At 32.4% G+C, this 20623-nt stretch overlaps 1 protein-coding gene across 1 annotated transcript; it reads left to right on the forward strand.

Moving 5' to 3' along the window:
- The first annotated feature begins 12184 nt into the window (after positions 1–12184).
- On the forward strand, positions 12185–12745 carry LOC148193940 (uncharacterized). The gene has a single exon (XM_088097053.1). It carries the CDS (start codon positions 12185–12187, stop codon positions 12743–12745), a length of 561 nt encoding a protein of 186 aa, XP_087953179.1.
- The last annotated feature ends 7878 nt before the right edge of the window (positions 12746–20623 follow it).

Raw genomic sequence — 20623 nt, forward strand, 5'->3', positions numbered from 1 at the left:
CATCTAAATATGGTAGTGCCGATTCCTCTAAATAATAAACAAGTTTTAACTTATAATTTAATGGTTCATTTTCCTTTGCAATATGATGTGAAGTACATGAAAACACTAGAGAAGAGAAGGGGTTGAATAATATTTTCAAAATGTTTTCACAATACAACGTCTAATGACGTGTGATGAAGGTAAAATGTGATGTAATATGTGTAGACGCTGAGTAAGTAAATAAATATTCTTTTGAACGATGACATAGAAAATGGAACAATTGTGTTTAAAAGAAGAAAATAATTAGACACAGTGTTTATACTGGTTCACTCAAACTTGAGCTACGCCTAGTTCTTCCTTAAGAACTCTTAAGAAATTTCATTAATCTTATCAAGATTACACAAGTTTAACCCATTTCTGGTTGAGTATTCTTACACTTCTTCTGGTTTCGAGTATAACTCACTCTTGTTGAGTATTCTTACATCACTCCTTGTCCCCTAGTCAACACGACATGTTTGAGTATTCTTACATCACTCCTGGATCAAAGTATAACCCACTCTTGGATCCAAGTATAACCCACTCCTGGTTGAGTATTCTAGCCACTCTTGGCACTCCTAGACAACACCTCTAGAATGAGTTTATCTTTTCTAGGATCTATGCCTAAATAATTGTCTAAATCGAGTTTACCTACTTCTGGTTGAGTATTATACTCTTGACACTTAGACAATTATGGTATCCTCTAGATGCACTGCCTAGTTGAGTATCGCTCACTCTTGGTTGCAAGTGTATTAGTTCTCTCCAACATACAACATATCCGTTGCGGGATACACTACAAGGTCCAAATGTTTAACTCTCAATGAGAGGATATGTTTACAATTACAATCTAACACTTGCATAGTTACAAACTCAAGTTACTCCCCTAGAGAGGATAAAGATATTAAAGCGTAGTCTGCTAACTGGTGAGCTTATTCCTTTGAGCTTAGAGGACATCAGATGGTGTATTTTTGAGACATAATGATGTAGCCATTTTTCTAATGTTTGCTCCTTTCTTATTTTCTTCTTCCTTCTTAGGCTTATACTATTTTCTTCATTTTAGAAGCTTCAGACCTGTAGGTTTATAAATGTAGTAGATAACATCAAGTGATATCACCTATGCAGTGAATGTTGTTAGTCAATTTATGCATGACCCATGAAAGCTTCATATGGATGCTGTTGAGAGGATTTTGAGATATTTGAAGTCCACTCCTGGAAAAGGAATTTTGTTCTCAAATCATGGAAACTTAAAGGTAGAAGGGTACACTGATGCAGATTGGACAAGTTTAAAACATGATAGAAGATCTACCTCTGGATACTTTACTTTTGTAGGAGGGAATCCTATAACTTGGAGGAGTAAAAAAGATCTTGTAGTAGCAAGATGTAGTGCTGAAGCAGAATTCAGAGGCATGACACTAGGTATATGTAAACTTTTGTGGATTAAAAATGTGTTATCAGATTTGGACTTTAAACCAAATGAAACTATGAGTTTGTATTGTTACAATACGTCAACTATAGCAATTACTCACAATCTTATGCAACATGATGGAACAAAGCATGTGAAGATTGATAGACATTTCATCAAAGAGAAGCTTGAAGCTCGAATAATTTCCTTTCCCTTTGTAAGATCATAATTGTAGTTGGCCGATATTCTCACCAAAGAAGTGTCAAACAGAGTGTTTAATAAGTCTCTATTCAAGTTGGAAATGTGTGATATTCATGCACCAACTTGAGTGGGAGTGTTAAGATATAAAAAATATTATATTAGCAAATATTAGACCATCAAATATTATGTTAGTTATAATTGAAGTAATATTCAAATTTATGAAGATATCATTCCTTTAATAGATGAAAAATTATAAAATACTTTTATGTATATATATATATATATATATATATATATATATATATATATATAGTATACTATTCTTTAAAATAATAGATCATAATTATTCTTTAAATCTTTTAATACTTATCAAACACTTTTGACTCATCATACAAACGAAAATAATGAATTGTAAGATTAATTGGGAAAACAACACTAACAAAAAAGAAAATCTTCTTCAACTTCTCATGTCTTCATCATGTATTTTGATTTGAAGAGCACTAAACTGTATATGCATTGAGTTGAAGTAGAATAGATCATTCTTGAATGTATTTATTCATTTACTCTTTCTTTCATAATTTCTCTCTTCTACATTTGCCAACAACTTTTCTCTTGGATTGCTCTTCTTTATATATTACTTTGTGAGATAGTCATTAGATATTGAGTTGACCAACATAATAGGCTTGATAGACTTTCTAGTAGCTTGGTCAATTTTGGTCTATATTGTAGGATAACAGAGCTTTTTCTCATAGATTTTAAGTTTATATGATATGAAAGGACATATTGCTTCAAGGAAACATCCCCAGAATGTTCTTCTTCTCTCACAATGTCTTTTTGTTGGATACCGTGATTTTATTCATCTCTTTCTACTTTATTGATCTTCACAAATATCAAGAAACATAGTATACAAATATCAAAGTATTTTTTCATACACACATTAAATGTTTTTGAACGTTGATGAGCCTTAAGAAGTGTAGCGTGTTCAAGACACTTTGTCACTTGTCATTTCACTAATAAATGCATTGTTTGTGTATATTTATCAGGTATAATCATAAGATGATTTTGTTTGAAACTAAAGCGTTTGGTCACTTATTAAACAATATTCTATATAGAAGACTTTGCTTGATATAACACTTCTTAGATTAAAATATCTCCTTAATTCTTAGTGTTATATAAGAATTTGAACTTTCGCTTTCATACGAGGTAGCTTACTTTTGCTCATATAATCTATTAAGAGATTTCAAAGAGAGATACTTATTCTTAGACATTGTTTGCTAATTCACTTAAATAGTTTGGTCTAAAAAGCATTGCTTCAGTTCTTGGCTTTAGACATTGAGCATTTATGTTTTTGTTTAATGGAATAATTATCGATATGTTGTGTTCTATTTATAGTTTCTATAGCATTTAGAATATTCTTGTTTATAATTTTTCCTATGATAGATGATTCTGTTGGTTAAGCACTTACCCAATTATTATTTGAATGCTTCTCTTTACATCAATATTTCATTAAGTATTGTTTGATAAATTTCAAAACATGGGTTACTAGATATTCTGATTTTGTTTCAACATGATGTTTTTCAAAATTTTCTCCAAGCATATTTTCTTCTAACAACACTTTGGCGTACATTTATGTTTGAATCTTGATTTGAAGCTAACACAAAAATAGTCTTTTAGGTCTCTAAATTTTTCTAACAAGTAAACAATAGTCGTAAAAAAATTTGCGATGAAAATTTTGTAAATAAGTGGTCAATATTAATGTCTGATCTATAAAGAACAAACGATAAAAAATAGGATTTTACGTCTGACCCTTACAGGACACATAAATTTAAATCTATTGAGTATTGTCAGACATAAATTTACGTTTGATCGTACTTCACAAATGTATATTTATGTCTCTCTATGTGGATCAAATGTAAAAACCTTCTTTTACGTCTGTTCTTTACAAGTAAGAGGTAAATATGCTTAAAACATATTTCAACACTTTTTGCCTCACTTTTCTTTCTCACGAAGCTCTCTCTTAACACCATAGACCTTTTTTGTTTTAGTTTGGGCTTCCATTGGTGGTCATAAGTCACATTTTTTCTCATTCTCGTGTATGGTTTCTTAGAAAACATCTTTCCCTCCAATTATTTTTCTACATTGAGTTTAGTTTCCTATACTTCTCACTAGTCTATGAGCGTGACTATTTTTGGGCAAGTTATGCATAAATGACCTTTTTGTTTGTCTTGAATGTAAGTTTTATTATTTTGGGCAATAACGATATTGTTTTGGCGAACAAGGATAGTGGGAGGTGGTAAAGGGAGACTGTGAGGGTTGAGTTAAGGATTTGCTTTTTGGCGCATGAAGTTTGCGAAGTGACGATGATGGTTGTGACTTTGAAGTTATGAAGAAGGACAAAGTTTTTGGTGAGCTCAATGGCTAGGATGAGATTACCCGTATTTGAACTTTAAATGAGAATCATGTATGTGGGTTTTAGTGTCTCGATGAAGCAATTCTTAGTAATTCTAAAAAAACCTTCAAAATTTATGTTGGTTGTCTCTTCAACGAATATAAATGTATGTCTGGTATACCTTCAACATACGTAAATTTAAGCTGAAAATTTTAATAGAGATAAATTTCTATCTCCAACAATTATGTTGGACCTATAATAGAAGTAAAAACGCCTAAAATAACAACATGAAATGTCTTTTTTCACTATAAAATTTTTGAAACTACTGACAAAATTTTATTGACGAAAATAAATCCGTTAGTGATATAAATTTCAATTACTAGAAAAAAATTTCGTCAATAAAATCCATTAGTAATCACATATCTTAAAATTCATATGTAAAAATTTTCGATAATTTAAAATTCTTATTAACAAAGGTATTTGTGGATAAAAATAACTCCAATTTTCTAGCCCAAATCTTTCACCCAACACATACAGTTTTAACACCTAAATAATTAATCAAAAAGAGAGAAAAAGATAAAGCAACAAAATGGAGAAAAAGGGGTTGAATCGGGTCGCATGAGAATGATAGTAAAAGGAAGGGAAACCCATTTTCATTTTAGGTGTTAAATAACGAATGGAAGTAGGCAATGTCTCAAATGCCTTCAACAACGATGGTACCAAAGGTGATAGGAACCGATAATGACACTACAAACAAACAATGACCTTGAATCACAAGTCTTCATTGGAAGTTTGGTGGTGGTGTTTCACTTGGAGTCGTGTGGCACACTAGAGACAATCTCGTCGACTCACGACATCAGAGATAAAAAAAATAGGAGAGTCGCGTGCTAGGGTTTGAACGACGTGTTTGAAAGAGAAGGAGAGTAGAGGAACGACCAACGTTAGTGAATCTTCGGTGGTGATTGACGATGCCAGTAAAGAAAATGACTGGCTTGGATACACAACATTTGTCTCACAGTTGGGCTTGTGGGAGATTGAAGATAAATAACGTGTTGATAGAGGAATTAAGAAGGGGGTATTGTGCGGAGGCCGGTGAAGTCACTGATGGTAACTAGGTTTGCCAGCAATAACTATGGTCAGACTTGGATTATGCACTAGTGAACCCTTGTATTGTGGTAGTGGTGGTTGACAAGGGTGAGGCAGAAAAAGCTTTTAGGTTTTTAATTTAAAGAAGACGAATTTTACTGAAAAAATTATTGACAATTTTTTTCATTGGTAATCATTGACAAAATTTTTGTCTTGATGGTAAAATTTACCAATTAGAATTTTACCGATTTAATAATTTTGACTTATCGATGGATTTTATGTATTAACAATGGATTTTGGTCATTGATAATATCAAATTTTCTTTTAGTGATTATGTTAGTATGAAGAAACTAACTCCTTTCCTTTCATGTTTATTTCTTACTCTCTTACCAAGTTCTTACAAATAATTTTAATTTCATAATCAGATTTATCTCCATATCTCTTAAGAGAAAAAAATCTTATAAGTTAATTTTATATTTGGGGTCTATTATAATACCTATATCCATCACCCACTAATCACACTCCAATACTTGTCAACTTTTAAAATCATATATGCATCCATTTGATGAATAATAGAAATGAAAGAGCTAAGTCATTCCATCAAAGCCAACTTAATTTGATATACCTTTGGAAAGAAAATGTTGGCAGTTGCATATTGTAACACCCTTCAAGATGCGACTAAAAACTTAGAACTTTTTCACACATATTCTAAACGTATTTAATTGTATCATAATATAAAATTAAGATGTTCATTTATTTCATCAAATAAATGTTCTTTGTAATAAAATTTATTTCAAATAATAAGAAAATATTTAAAAATAGTCAGTATTTTAAATTTATTCAAAATACATTCAAAATAAAAGAGAAATGAATTTTCAAAGAAATCCCCACCCTCCTTATTGTTGTCCATCAAAATAACCATTTACAACATTATCTGCTCACCTATACATAAGTCATACGATCATCATAGGTGAAAGTCATAACCACAAACATGTTAGGGTGAGTTAACGTAAAAAAATACATAATAATTAAACTTACATATATATAATAATAACATATCTCATTCAATCTTTCATTAATTCACACAATAAGACATAATCAAATAAAATTTATTATTGTATCATCCAAAAACAATGAATCCAGGTGTAAACTCGGTCCAATAGGTTCAATCATCAATATAACACTTGCATCTAGCTCACCATCCAAAATCAACTCACCTCTAGATCTTAAACCACTTTTCCTTCCTACTCCCCAAGAGTCTTCAAACAAAGCTACTTCCCCTACTCTTCCTTGAACCTTAAAGGTGAAGTACACATGTGTAACTTCTCACCACTATCACAAAGAGCTTCCTCTACAAAGTACACATGTGTCACTTACCATCACTCTCTCATAGAGCTTTTCTGAGAAAGTACACAAGTGACACTTCCCACCACACTCCCAAAGAGCTTTCTTGCTAAAGTTCACCTTTGGTACAACTATGTCGAGCTCACTACTCCCTGTTACTCTCCTAAAGACCACAACTGGAGTCCTTAAAGTAAGCTTCCAAAGCCTCCTTAGGGTCAGCTCCTAGAGCCCCCTCACCTCTAGTTGAGATGCACGTTTCTCATTTGCACCATCACATAAGATATGCAGACATCACATTCACAACATGACATTATGTTTCATATTATCAAATATCCAAATTAATTTCACCTTTATTCAAATAAATCACCTCCAGCAATTAACGTCAAATCAGTACATTTATTTTAATGTCACCATCTAGCGATTAACATAAAATAATATTATTTAATATCTCTAATAATATGTAGATATATTGATATATATTCCATCCAAATAAAAATAACTAATCTTATTCTTGTCAACTACTACCATACATTAATAGCAAAATACATCCTACAATCTCGCAACTACTAGTAAATTTAATTTTTAGCCTAAGTAAAACACTCACATATGAACATTAGTAATAATCTAATTAGTTGTAACCAACAATATGCTCATTCAGATTACATTACTTAAAATTTAGAAGTTTATATAAGTATAAACATATTCACAACAACTTTAATAAAAACATAAATCAAGAATTTATTTATTTATTTTTCTAAAACAATATAACTCAACGAACCCAAAACTCCTGGATGTCATCATGAAATATTAATATTTTTTTAAAATAAATAAAATAATTAAAAGTGTGATTATTTATACACAAAAATATATATTAAACTAACCTTAAATTCTTAAATAAATATATATAATTAATTGGAAAACAAAGCCACAATTTCAAACTTATTAAGTTTTAGAATACACAAATTTCATAATATCTATTTGAAAATAAAATAGAAATTTACCATCACACATAAATTTTCATTTGTAATATACATTAAAACATTATTATGTTGCATTGTATGTAAACTATATAATAAAACAATTCACATGAAATATATTATCTAACCATATAATAAAATATTATACTTTTACATTTATGTATAATAAACTAAATATATACAACTTTTTCCCAAATTCTATCATCTATAATTAATTACCTTTATACATTAACTATTTTCAAAATATTTTTAATAAAACTACAAACTAAAAATAACTATACAAAATCTATATTATTATTTAAATTGAACAAAATAGAACAACCACTAAAATAATTTTATATCATACGGATGCATATATATATATATATATATATATATATATATATATATATATATATATATATATATATATATATATATATATTATTTATCTTTAACAAATAAATAGACCCCTGAATAAAAGAAACAACAATTGTATTTGCTAAAATCATTTTAGCTCTATTCCATTTTAACACGCACATAAAAGAATATCACCCAACAAATGATAAGCTTTATCTAACCAAAACATAAATATATAATTTTGAAATAAACTACTAAACGAAATATGCCATAATATTTTTATCACAACACTTAAGTTGTTATCATCATGAGCTCCTACAATCTAAATTATCACATATATTTATCCTACTTACCATTTTTTATAGGATTTAATAATACATATAACTAAAAAATTAAACATAAACAAAAAAAATTACAAGTAAGACTTAAACTCAAGACCGCATCCTTTAACACAAGACCTCTAATAAAAAAAGCTATCACAATATTTTAATATAAGAATAATAATTTAAATACATATTCTTATTTATTATCAATTTTATTCTATATAAATATTTTTCCTGAGTCTTATAGATATAAAATACCAAAAAACAAGAGTGTCACATCATAAAATATTTTTTCAACTTTTAAAAAATTTCATTTGTTATTTGTCGATCATGTCCACTAGGCAAATTTTATATTGAATCTCTCAATGTGACAATCATTCAAATACATCTTTGTGTTGTATTATATGACTACTTGAAGTATTAAAAATGTAGAATTCCACCTAGTTTTTGCAATTAATAACTAATTTTCTAGTAAATGGAATACTCATTAGAGCACATGTCTATATAAATTTCTCTTTTCTTATAGGGTGATGTTTAAAACTAACACAATATACAAAAACAAAAAAACAAAAAACATCATCAATTACACTTTTTCTATAGTGATGGTTAAAAAAATAGTTGTGACCATGAATGGAAGTAGAGGAAAAATGGCCCCAAATGTCTATATGGATTAATATTGTGTTATCGACGAATTAACTAATAGATTGTGGCAGCTCACTTATCGACTAAAATATTCATCATTAATTGCATCAATGAAGTATATGGGTAAAATATGCGTTGATAAAACCATCGTTAAATTATATGTGTCATTACCGAGGAATATTTTAAGTCGGTAATTGTCTGAGAAAGTTTAATTAAAAATTAGGGAAGTCGGTTTTCCCTGTTCTTAGTGAAAGGAACCTACTTCTTTAGAAGTCAGTGTCGTTATTGTCCATTGTTAGTGGTAAGTGTCTCATTCTTTGATTTGACAAAATTGCTCTCTCGTGGCTCACTGTTGTTGGATTGCGTTTTCCAAGTCATTGCTGGCATGCTTTAAAGCTCTAGACAGGCATCATTTAGAGGCATGACTCATTACTAGGTGTGGCCATTTTGCTCTTTCTCTCTAGGGCCCTAATTGAGTGTGTTTCGTTTTTTATTGGTGTTCTATGCAATAGTTAGCCTTTTAGTTTCAATATTCATGAATGAGTTTGTACATGTGTTATGGTAATCATGGTGGCGTGTGTTTCATTTTCTAGGATAATGTAACATCCCAATTTAGTAGTATAAAACTACTAAAATAAGGCGTACATAGATAAGAACTTACAAGAAACTTGAGGCTACTAGAACACAAGATCCTATCCTTGACGGACCAAAGACTATTTATCTTATTACTTTTCTCTCTACACCAAACGCTAAATTCCCTGAAAGATGTCCTCCCTAAGCTCACACCATTTAGGTGATAATTGCAAAAGAGAAAACATACCGAAAGATAGACAACACAAAACCAAGGATAAGCTAATGGATAAACAATTCATCTAAATAAAAGAAAATTTCCATCATACATTATATTACACACACATGATAAACATTCATCCTAAACATGCCACAAACTTAGACTTGACCATCCGAATATAATATGAATGTCAAACTATTGGTAGTCTGTGCACTTGCAATGATAATACAACTCGCTGAAACCAAACTACCATACAAGGTTAATCCATTTCAGTTACCTATGGCCCCCTGATCGGTGCCCATAGACAAGGACCTCCCACTACTCTCACCATGTGTCTCACCCCTCTATTTGAAAACGGATGATCATTAGAGTGTTGGAATAGACCATCAGTTTAAAGCTCCATACATTCATACAAGAACAACAATACAGGGCACCACCATGTAACCCATCCATGAGGATCATGGAATTACGTCCATCAATACCATTCACATAATCAACCACATATTCATTATCATCATATCCGTCTCATAATCATATATTTAATCCTATGCATAATCATATACATAATCTTGTTTCCAGTTGATATTATAAATCAATTCATACTCCACAATAAGTAGTATAAACCAATCATTCAAACACTCACATACATTGAACACACTTTAAGAAAATATATAAAAACTTAGTTGAAAATTTGATATTTTTGCTCAACCACCAAGTATCCTCGCTCAGTTAAAAGAATCTACAGCTCACTCGCTCAGCCACCATGACTCACTATGCGAAAACAGAAACAATGGGTTTTGCTTGCTCAACGACTACACTCGTTCAACGAGAAGGGTTCTGCTCGCTCAGCTAGAATCCACTCGCTCAACGAGACTACATAATTCTACAGCACCAAAACTGCAGAATTTGCACCCTTCAACCACTCATGACCTATCCTATGCATCTTTCCCAACTTTTTAGACTCCTAGATTATATTCTAAGCTAAAATGAACCTAACCAAAGGTATATATACCAACCTAAAATTGTTTTAAACTGTCTTACCACAAGATCCTAATCCAAAAATAACCAAAAACCTCACTTTAGAAACCAAAATTGAATTCTACAAGTTTTTGCTCATTTTTGCTCAACTTAGGGACTCTAACAAGTCAGAAATGACTTACCAACACCCTCCAAAATGAAAATTTTGACTCAGAACCTAACATTCAAAATCTCACAAATTCAAACCCTCAAAATACATTTAAACAACTTTGCAAACACTCCAAAATGCCTATCACTCTATTCTAACAAACATATCATCAAATTCTCATCCCAACAAGTTACAAATGACTAAATAACAGCCCTGAAATAGTTGCTTCTTCACCCTAACACCTATATCTCAAACTCACCTATCAAAACCTCCCTTTTTAACTTCACCATCCTAGTATTTGATCCCACTTCCCCAAAAAACTTTGAATTAAATTTCCAACATCAAAACAACTTCATATTACATCATTCAATATAGCAAAGACATCCAATTTCATCATATCAAACATAGATCATACAATACAATAACATACACATCTAATTGAACTAACATAGCATAATTACTCAAGTTAATACTCAATCAAGCTAATAAGCAAACAACCACTAAACTAGCAAGACATTTATAGTTAATGATAAAACATCTAACTTCCCTTACCTTACAGAGAACGACTACAGCTCTAAGAACGCCCAACCATTGCTTCCACCACAAGAAACCCTAGAAAAGCCTACAACTCACCAATTGGTGATCGGAATCAAACCTTAGAACCTCAAATTGGCCAAGAATTAAGGAAGAAGCACATTTGATACATGTAAAACAGATTTATCTGTATGATTAAAGACTGAAAATAAAAGGGAAAAAGGGGAAGAAACTTGCTTGCTCTAAACAAAGAACTGATCGGGTATAAGTGTAGACCTTGTTGTCGAAGTCGATTAGGTACCTTCTGATCGTCAAAGAGATGACTCAGGAGTTATAACTCTTAAAGAGAAGATAGAGAAGTCTAGAAAAATGGTTTTTAGAGAGATGATACGTTTTAAAATAATGAAACTCGTTTATAACAAAATTATTTATAAATAAACCATTTAATATTAAAATAGTCGAGTCTCACTATTTTTCAACTACTACCACACTAAAATTTTATTTTCTAAGATTTTACAAATAGTCTATTGTAACTTCTTTGACTTGTAGCTACACAATCTTCCTTAGCTTGCAATATTTCTAGTTGTGACTTAAATCATTTGCATACTTGTAACCCTTCACACTCTGTTTTATGCTCATGAACAAAAACTCCTTTCATTGTTGTCCATCACAGGGAGATATGAACATATTTACATAGTTCCACCTATTTATCAACATCTTTGGTGGCTTATTTACTTCACACTCTGGAAGGATCTAGAATGTGTAGTAATTCTTGAGGTTGACAAGGGATTGCAAGAGCTCCTTTTTTTCCGAAACCAAATTCTTCCTAAGCTTAATCAAGCAATCCAAAGAAAGCAGGATCATTGAAAAAATTTAAGCAAATGATGAACCTTTTCGATTCTCCACCCTTGGTTGCAAGAACGAAAAAATATCCTTCCGTAACATCAAGTATTGGAGGAATACAAGGGTCTTTACCAGTGTTTGATGGGAAGCTCTTTAATGACTAGCGCATCAAGATGCAAGCCATTTTTGGCTTCCAGGATGTTTCAGAAGTTATACAAGATGGGCTGCTTGAGTTGGATGCAAGAGCCACTAAAGAGGAGAAAAGAAACTACAAGATGCAGGTGAAACTGGACAACAAAGCCAAATTTCTGCTGTATCAATGTGTCAGCCCAAATATTTTTAACAAGATCTCCAAGGCTTCTACTACGAAAGAGGTGTGGGACATCCTAGTGAAGACATATGGTGATGAAGACAAGAACAAGAAGGTAAAACTACAGGCACTAAGGAGGCAGTTTGAGGTTCTTATCATGGATGAAGGTGAAACCGTGACAGAATACTTTGACAAGGTGCAGGAATTGGTGAATAAAATGAGGGCATGTAAGGATGGAATTTCTGATGAGTACATTGTTGACAAAATCCTAAGAACCCTAACACCCAGTTTTGATCATGTGGTGGTGGCTATTGAAGAAGCCTGTAATCTTGAGACTATGGAGATTGAGGAGCTGCTGCACTCATTAGAAGCTCATGAGTATTGCATCAATGAGCGCAAGCAATGCCAAGAACAGGCCCTATAGGTTAGATCTCAGTACAAGGGAAAAAAGGGGTTCAAGAAAGGGAGTAAAGGCAACAAGAAGTGTAAAGATTCATAAGAACAACAAGGTGAAGATTTCAGTGAATCAGTAAAAGGGAAAAATCATAAATTTGAAGGTGAATGGAAGTTTGACAAGAAGAATGTCAAATGCTATAACTGCCATAAATTAGGCAATTATGGTAAAGAATGTTGGAAAGGGGAAGGGGCAAAAAATAAACCCAAGAAGAGGGTTAATCTGGCCTAGGAGGAAGAGTCAGATTCTGAAGCTATGATGTTGATGGTTAGCACTAAGGAAGAACAACCAGAAAACACAGTGTAGTATCTGGATTCTGGTCGTTCCACCCACATGACAGGGAGGAAAGACTAATTTGTGAGAATGCAGGGGGCTGTACAAGGGAAAATCAGGTTTGCAGATGACAGAAGTTTGACTGGAGAAGGGTTTGGCAGAGTTGTCCTGAGAGATGAAGATGGTAAAGAGGTGATAATTGAAGAGGTATTATATGTACCAGGTTTGAAAACAAACCTGCTTAGCTTGGGGCAGCTACTGTAGAAAGGATATGTGATGAAAATGGAGAAAAATTGTCTCAGCATTTTCAATCAACACAAGAAGATTGTTGTGCATGTTCAGTTGTCACAAAACAAGACTTTCAAGGTGGTGATGAGTGCGGTAAAGCACCAATGTTTTTCTACATCAGAAAATAAGGAGGAATGGTTGTGACATCTTAGATTTGGACACCTAAATTTTAAAGATTTATCCCAGTTAAGCCAGAAGAGCATGGTGAGTGGCTTACCAAAGGTGGAAATTTCAGAAATTGTATGCAAATAATGCATCCAGTGGAAGTAGACTAGGGGTAGTTTCTAGAAGTTCTTACCCCAGAAATCAACAGAGAAGTTAAGGGTGATTTATTCAGATGTGTGTGGTCCTATATAAGCAGAAACACCTGGGGACACCAGGTATTTCTTACTGTTTATTGATGATTGGACCAGGAAATGTCGGGTCTACTTGATTAGGAGAAAGGGGGAGGTGCTGCAATTGTTTCAGAAGTTTAAATGTCTTGTTGAGAGACAATGTGGGAAGAAGGTAAAGGTGTTGAGAACAGATGGAGGAGGAGAGTATATCTCCACTGAGTTCAAAGATTTTTGTGAAAAGAAAGGGATAGTACATGAAGTTACCCTTTCCTACACACCACAACGCAATGGGGCAACAAAGAGGAAAAACAGAATCATACTAAATATGGTTAGATGTATGTTGAAGAGTAAAGGGTTGCCTAATTTTCTATGGGGAGAGGTTGTATTGACAACCACCTATATACTGAATTTGTCTCCAACAAAGAGACTGGATGGTATGACACCGGAAGAAGCTTGGACAGGGGTAAAACCAGATGTCAATCATTTGAAGATATTTAGCTCTATATGCTATAAAAATGTGCCTGACCAGTTGAGAAAGAAGCTAGATGACAAAGGAGTGTCTCTGATTTTGGTGGGTTACAATGCTACTAGAGGTTACAAGCTGTATGATCCTATATCGGGAACATCTTGTATCAGTAGGCATGTTGTAGTGGATGAGGCTGGAGTATGGTAGTGGGAAACAGCTGAGCAGGGACCATCAACCGTTGTTCTGGAAGATGCAACTGCTGTAGTTAAGACAAAAAATGGCATAAAAAATGACAGTAGTAGAAGGTCATAAGGAGTTACACAACTGCCAACACATCTAAGAGACCATGACTTCTCCTATGAGGCTACACTCACATCATAAGACAACTTTATTCATTATGTTTTAATAGTAGAGGCTGAACCAATTGAATTTGATGAAGCTGTGAGAGATGAGAGGTGGTATAAGGCAATGTAGGAAGATATTGATTCTATAGAGAGGAATCAGACATGGGAATTGGTTGATCTACCCTCTAACAAGAAGCCTATAGCATTGAAGTGGATTTATAAGTCAAAGATAAACCCACAAGGTGTTGTGGTAAGACACAAGGCAAGGCTGGTTGCTAAAGGATTTCTACAGAAGGCTGAAGTGTATTATAGACAGGGTTGAGACAATCAGGTTGGTGGTGTCTCTGGCCACTAAGTTTCACTGGTCATTACATCAACTAGATGTGAAGTCTGCCTTCCTAAATGGAAGACTGAAGGATGAGGTATATGTTGTACAACCACTAGAGTTTGAGGTTAAAGACCAACAGGGCAAGGTGTCCAGGTTGAGGAAGGCTCTCTTATGGGCTTAAACAGGCTCCAAGAGCTTGGAACCAGAGGATTGATTGGTTCATGAACAATATTGGCTTTGATAAGTGTGTATCAGAACACAGGTTGTATGTGCAGTGCTGCCAACACAATGGCAGACCAGATAAGCTAATTGTTTGCCTGTATGTTGATGACCTATTAGTCATTGGGAGTTGTGAGGAACTTATTTCAGATTTCAAGACTCAGATGTTGAGGGAATTTGAAATGAGTGACTTGGAAAGACTCAATTATTTTCTTGGGATTGAATTTAGTGAGATTGAGTATGGAATTGTGATGCATCAGTCCTGGTATGTTCTAGACCTATTAAAGAAGTTTGAAAAGGTGGATTGCAATGTTGCTAACACCCAAGTAGAAGTGGAGCTGAGACTTGAGAAGGAGCTAGAGGAGGAAGTTGTAGATCCAACAACTTATAGAAGAATGGTTGGGAGTCTAAGATATCTCTGTAACACTAGACCTAACTTGAGTTACAGTGTTGGAGTGATAAGTAGGTTCATGGAATGCCTTAGAATATCACATTTGAATGCTGCTAAACATATTCTAAGGTATTTGCAGGGTACACACTCCTATGGGATTTTACTGGGAAGAGGAGAGGCTGAAGTAGAAGTTCAAATCACTTCTTACTCAAATGCAGATTGGTATGGTGATAAAGTGGTCAGAAGAAGTACCACAGGGTGCATTTCTTCATTGAAGGATCTCCTATTTCCTGGAGCTCAAGAAAAGAGTCAGTGGTTGTTCTGTCATCATGCGAGGCAGAATACATAGCTGCCTGTGAAGCTACGTGTTAAGCAGCTTGGTTGAGTTCGTTGATGGAAGGGTTGAAAGTGGAACTAGCTGGAAGAGTCAAACTTCTTATAGACAAAGGGTTTAGGGAACAGGTCAGCAGATATACTCACTAAAGCTCTTAAAGGTGAACGCTTTCTATCACTCAGAAAGCATATCAGAGTAGTACAAGCGGAGATCGGTGGAGATCGCTCTAGAAGGAGGTTGAAAACCTAGGGTTTTCATCAGAGAGAAGAAGGTTGCTCAGAGAAGGGGTTTTTTCAATTTTAATCGATGAAAAAGCTCAGAATCAGAGGAGGAGAAGATTTCACCGATTCAATCGGTGAAAAAAGTGGTTTTTCTTTAGAAATTGTGCTTTTCAAAGTTTTGTTTAGCAGAAGTGTTGATGTAAACAAAAACAGAAAAGTTCAGTTTATTCAGTTCATATAAAAGTTGTAAAAACACAAAATATCGAATTAATCAAAAAGTTTCAAAATTCAGTACCTTGTTTTCGTGCTCTCTCTTTGCCTTCATCATCTTCTTCACTTATTTGCGTGTGTGAGGAAGTGTGCTCTTCGTTTGCCTTTGAAACTCTAGCAGAGAAACTTCTTTTCTCTGTCTTCTCTATAACTCTCAGTAGCAGGGATATTACTTTCTCTCTCTTGCCAGCACGTGCATTCCAATATAGAAAGTAAAGTTTATATTTAATTTATCAAATAATATATATTATTTATAATAGGCTTAATATCCTATTTTGTTCCCAGTTTCGCTCGAAAATGTCAAATTAGTCCATCCTTTAAAAAATGCATCAATTACGTCCTCACTTAATAAAATTTGCATCAATGAAATCCCTTCCGTTAAATTCGTACAAACGGCGTTAATTATTTTTCTCTCTTATTAAGTAACGCCGTTTGTACGGATTTAACGGAAGGGATTTCATTGATGCAAATTTTATTAAGTGAGGACGTAATTGACGCATTTTTTAAAGGATGGACTAATTTGACATTTTCGAGCGAAACTAGGGACAAAATAGGGTATTAAGCCTTTATAATATATATATATATATATATATATATATATATATATATATATATATATATATATTAAAATTATTTAAATATAATAAATAAAATAATTTAAATGTATTTTAGCATCAATATTTTATTAAATAATTTTTCAGAGAAAAATTCAAAATAGATTTTATGTTATTAGTATATTATATTTACTTATAAAATATTCAAATAAACTTTAAGATTAATTTCTAAAAATATTTTCAAAGAAATAATTATACACTTTTTACTGTTTATCATAAATTATTTAGAGTTTTATTTTACAAAGATAAGTTTTAGAGAACATTATATTTAATATATATATATATATATATATATATATATATATATATATATATATATATATATATATATATATATATAATTGGACTTCATCTTTCGAGTCTACACAGACAATTTATTGTTGTTTCTAGAATAAAAACAAACAAAAAAATTGAAAATAATTATTTCGGAAATAAATTTTTGAAAGTCTACAACATTTCATATATACACCTTTTTCTAAATGTAATTTTTATTTCAAAATATGTTATGCTAATTTAAGTTTTGAATTGCTTATTGGATGAAGAAATATGGATAAAATTGATCAATATTTCAAAAGGTGATTTAGTGATTGAATTTGTTCATAACTAGATATACTGACATACAAATGTTCACATGATATGATCAAAACCATTATAAAACAACCAAAATCAAAGTGAATAGGATTCTCAATCAAAGGTTTGCTGTATGAATAAAAACTCAGATAAAGGAAATATTTTTCATATTTCATGCACAATCAAATTTATCATAAAAGTACAACCATGCACTTCGCACATCTTGTTAGTTAGTAAAAATTGAAACTTTTATGTATAAACTAAAAATTTATGTTTTCTTAATAGTTTTAGTTTATTTTTCTTTGTATTTTTGAAGTAAAATTGATCGCTATAATTCTTTTTAATTAAAATCCGGTTAAAAAATATTTATTAATATGTAGGTTTACAAACATTTATTAACTTTATTTTTAGTTGACATGATAGTTCTTCGTAATTCAATTTTTTATTTTTTCAGTTAATAAATTAATTTCTTTTAGTTTTTATAATATTTTATTCATGCTGAAATTTTCTATGTGATTTTACCTTACCTACCACCATGGTCCACTACAAAATATTTAATAAGTCTAAAAAATGAAGAGTGTATATAAACATTGAAGAGGGTCAAACTACCATTTTTCTACCACTTTTCATAGTATTTTTTTAATCGTGTTAAGCATACTGAAATATCCATTAATTTTACCAATACAATAATGGACCATCATACTGAAATATCATTTTTTTATAAATAATTAATTTAAATATTAACATAATTTAAAGAAAATTAATTTTTTATATTAAAATTAAAATTTATATTATAATTTTAAAGAAAATTAATAAAATTAAAATGTATATTTATATTTGTTATATTAATTTTAATTTTAATCTTTTTATACTATCTATAAAAAAATACAATACAAAAAACACAATTAGCATAAGCAAAACATATGGCTATATGGGTAATTCGACTCGATCTGGCCTGGCCCACCATGGGTTGGTCACTTAGTGAGTCAATCTAACCCGACTCACTTATTAGCGAGCTGAAACAATTCGAACTCGGCTCGACCCACCACGGTTGGTGGGTTAAACGGATTGGCTCACTAACTCATTTAATTATAATTTTTTTTAAAATAAAAAAATTACAATTTTTTTAATTCAAATATAAATAAATGTCACTCTAAATTGATGTTAAACTCCAAAGACAATTCAAAATAAATAAAAAAATATCATTCCAAGTGTAATCCAAAAACGTGTACAAAAGACGAACAAGTTTTTAACATTGATAATTTTTGTATCACTTGTCCATTTATAATAGGCTTAATACCTCTTTTGGTCCCTCGAAAGGGAGGGAATGTTCAAGTGCGTCCTACGTTTTTTAAAAAGTTAAATGTGGTCCCAACTTGTGAAAAAAGTGTGTAATTAAATCACTTTTGGTCACGGCGTTAATTTTTTAACGGTCCAGCTGACAGCTTGAACTGAACTGTGCAACGTGGCAGATAACGTGGCAGTGGTTAAAAAATCTAAGGGGTTAGGGTTTCGGTTCCTACCACTTGGTCTCTGAGGTGAGGGAAGCGTTTAAGGCGGATAGGAATGGCTTCTTCCCAGGGGTGTTATTTTAATTTTGAAGACCCTTTGAAAGTGGAGGCAGCAAAGTAAGCATGGTTAAGCCCTTCCTCCTCCGATTTGGGAACTGACCAAAAAGATCAATTTCTAGGGGTTTAAGCTTCCTTCTCCTCCTCCTTCTCTTGTTTTCGCTTGAGTTTAGGGGTTTCCTATTTTTTTCGCACGCAGGTCTGGGTGAGAACGGTGATGACAGGTGAAGATGGTGGTTACGCGTGCTGAGGAAGACCGACGCGGCAGCGAAGTTAATGTTTCGATTTGGCATATTTGGGTTCTGAAATTGGAAATTTTGGGGATTCTGATTCTTGTGTTTTAGGGTGGGAAATTAAGATTCTCTTATGTAATTGGAATTTCAAAATAATTGAAATTGGGGTTTCTAATCTTGTTCTGTTTTTTAGTGTAGCGATGATGGAGTTTTCATTTTTGATTTAGGGTGGTTCTGTTTTCACGTTTTGAGTTTTCTGGGTTTCACGTTGGAGGGTGTTTTTGTTTCGTTGAAGGTTGTGGTAGCTGTTGGTGGTTGCGCGGTGGAGCCGCCAGGGTTGCGGTGGTTGACAGTGGAGTCAGACAACCACGTTATCTGTATCTTTACCCTCAGACAACCACATATTCACCCTTAACAGACACGTTGCACAGTTCAGTTCACGCTGGTAGTTGGACTGTTAAAAAATTAACGCCGTGACCAAAAAAGATTTAATTGAACACTTTTTTCACAAGTTAGGACCACATTTAACTTCTTAAAAAAAGTAGGACGCACTTGAACATTTCTCCCTTTTCGAGGGACCAAAAGAGATATTAAGCCTTTATAATATTAGAGTCTTGAATAGATAAATCTATAATTTTTTTCTCTCTTGAAACATCTTCTTTATCACCATCTATAATATAATCAAAAAATGTTAGCTAATAATACTGAAACACAAAATAATAAATAATTAAATTAAATTAGGTGGGTTGGTGAGCCAACTCGGCTCACGGGTTCAACCCAATGAGCCGAGTTCTAAGTGAGTTGGGTTCTAAGTGAGTCGGGTTCTAAGTGAGTCAGGTTAAAACTAACCTGCATAAAAAAATTACATTTTTTTCAAACCTAACCCGGTTCAAACTCATGGTGAGTCGAGTTGGCTTGCGAATTACAATCCATTTTCACAGCTGGCATAATATTAATCACACCTCTCAACTTCTCATTTCAAAGTTTAAAACCTCCCTACCTCTTAAAGTAGTTTTTAAAATAAAAACACTATTATTTTGAACCAATGCGACATCTTTTTTATTGTGACGTGTATAATTTCAGAACCTTTATTTTCTTTTTCTCCCAAAACATCTTCTCTCGTTGTTCTAAAATCGATATTTTTTTAATATCCCCTCAAGATAATAAATTATGCAACATACTTACACAATTAACATGTTTTTATTATAGGTCAGCATTTGATTTTCAAAAAATCGAATTATAACCTTGAATTTTGCGAATATTTGCCAGATTACCAGTAAATTAAATATAATTTTTTTAAGATTATAAGTTCTAATAACGTGTTAATGTAAATGGGATGTGGACAATTCAACTAGATACTTCTTGTAGTTCTAAGAGTAAGGAAGAAAAGATGC

The sequence above is a fragment of the Vigna umbellata genome, chromosome 8, assembly GCF_029865625.1.
Source record: "Vigna umbellata cultivar VRB3 chromosome 8, Vumbellata_1.0, whole genome shotgun sequence".
Taxonomy (NCBI): Eukaryota; Viridiplantae; Streptophyta; class Magnoliopsida; order Fabales; family Fabaceae; genus Vigna; species Vigna umbellata.

Coding starts and splice junctions, on each gene's coding strand:
- LOC148193940 (XM_088097053.1), top strand. CDS start 12,185: ATGCAAGCCATTTTTGGCTTCCAGGATGTTTCAGAAGTTATACAAGAT.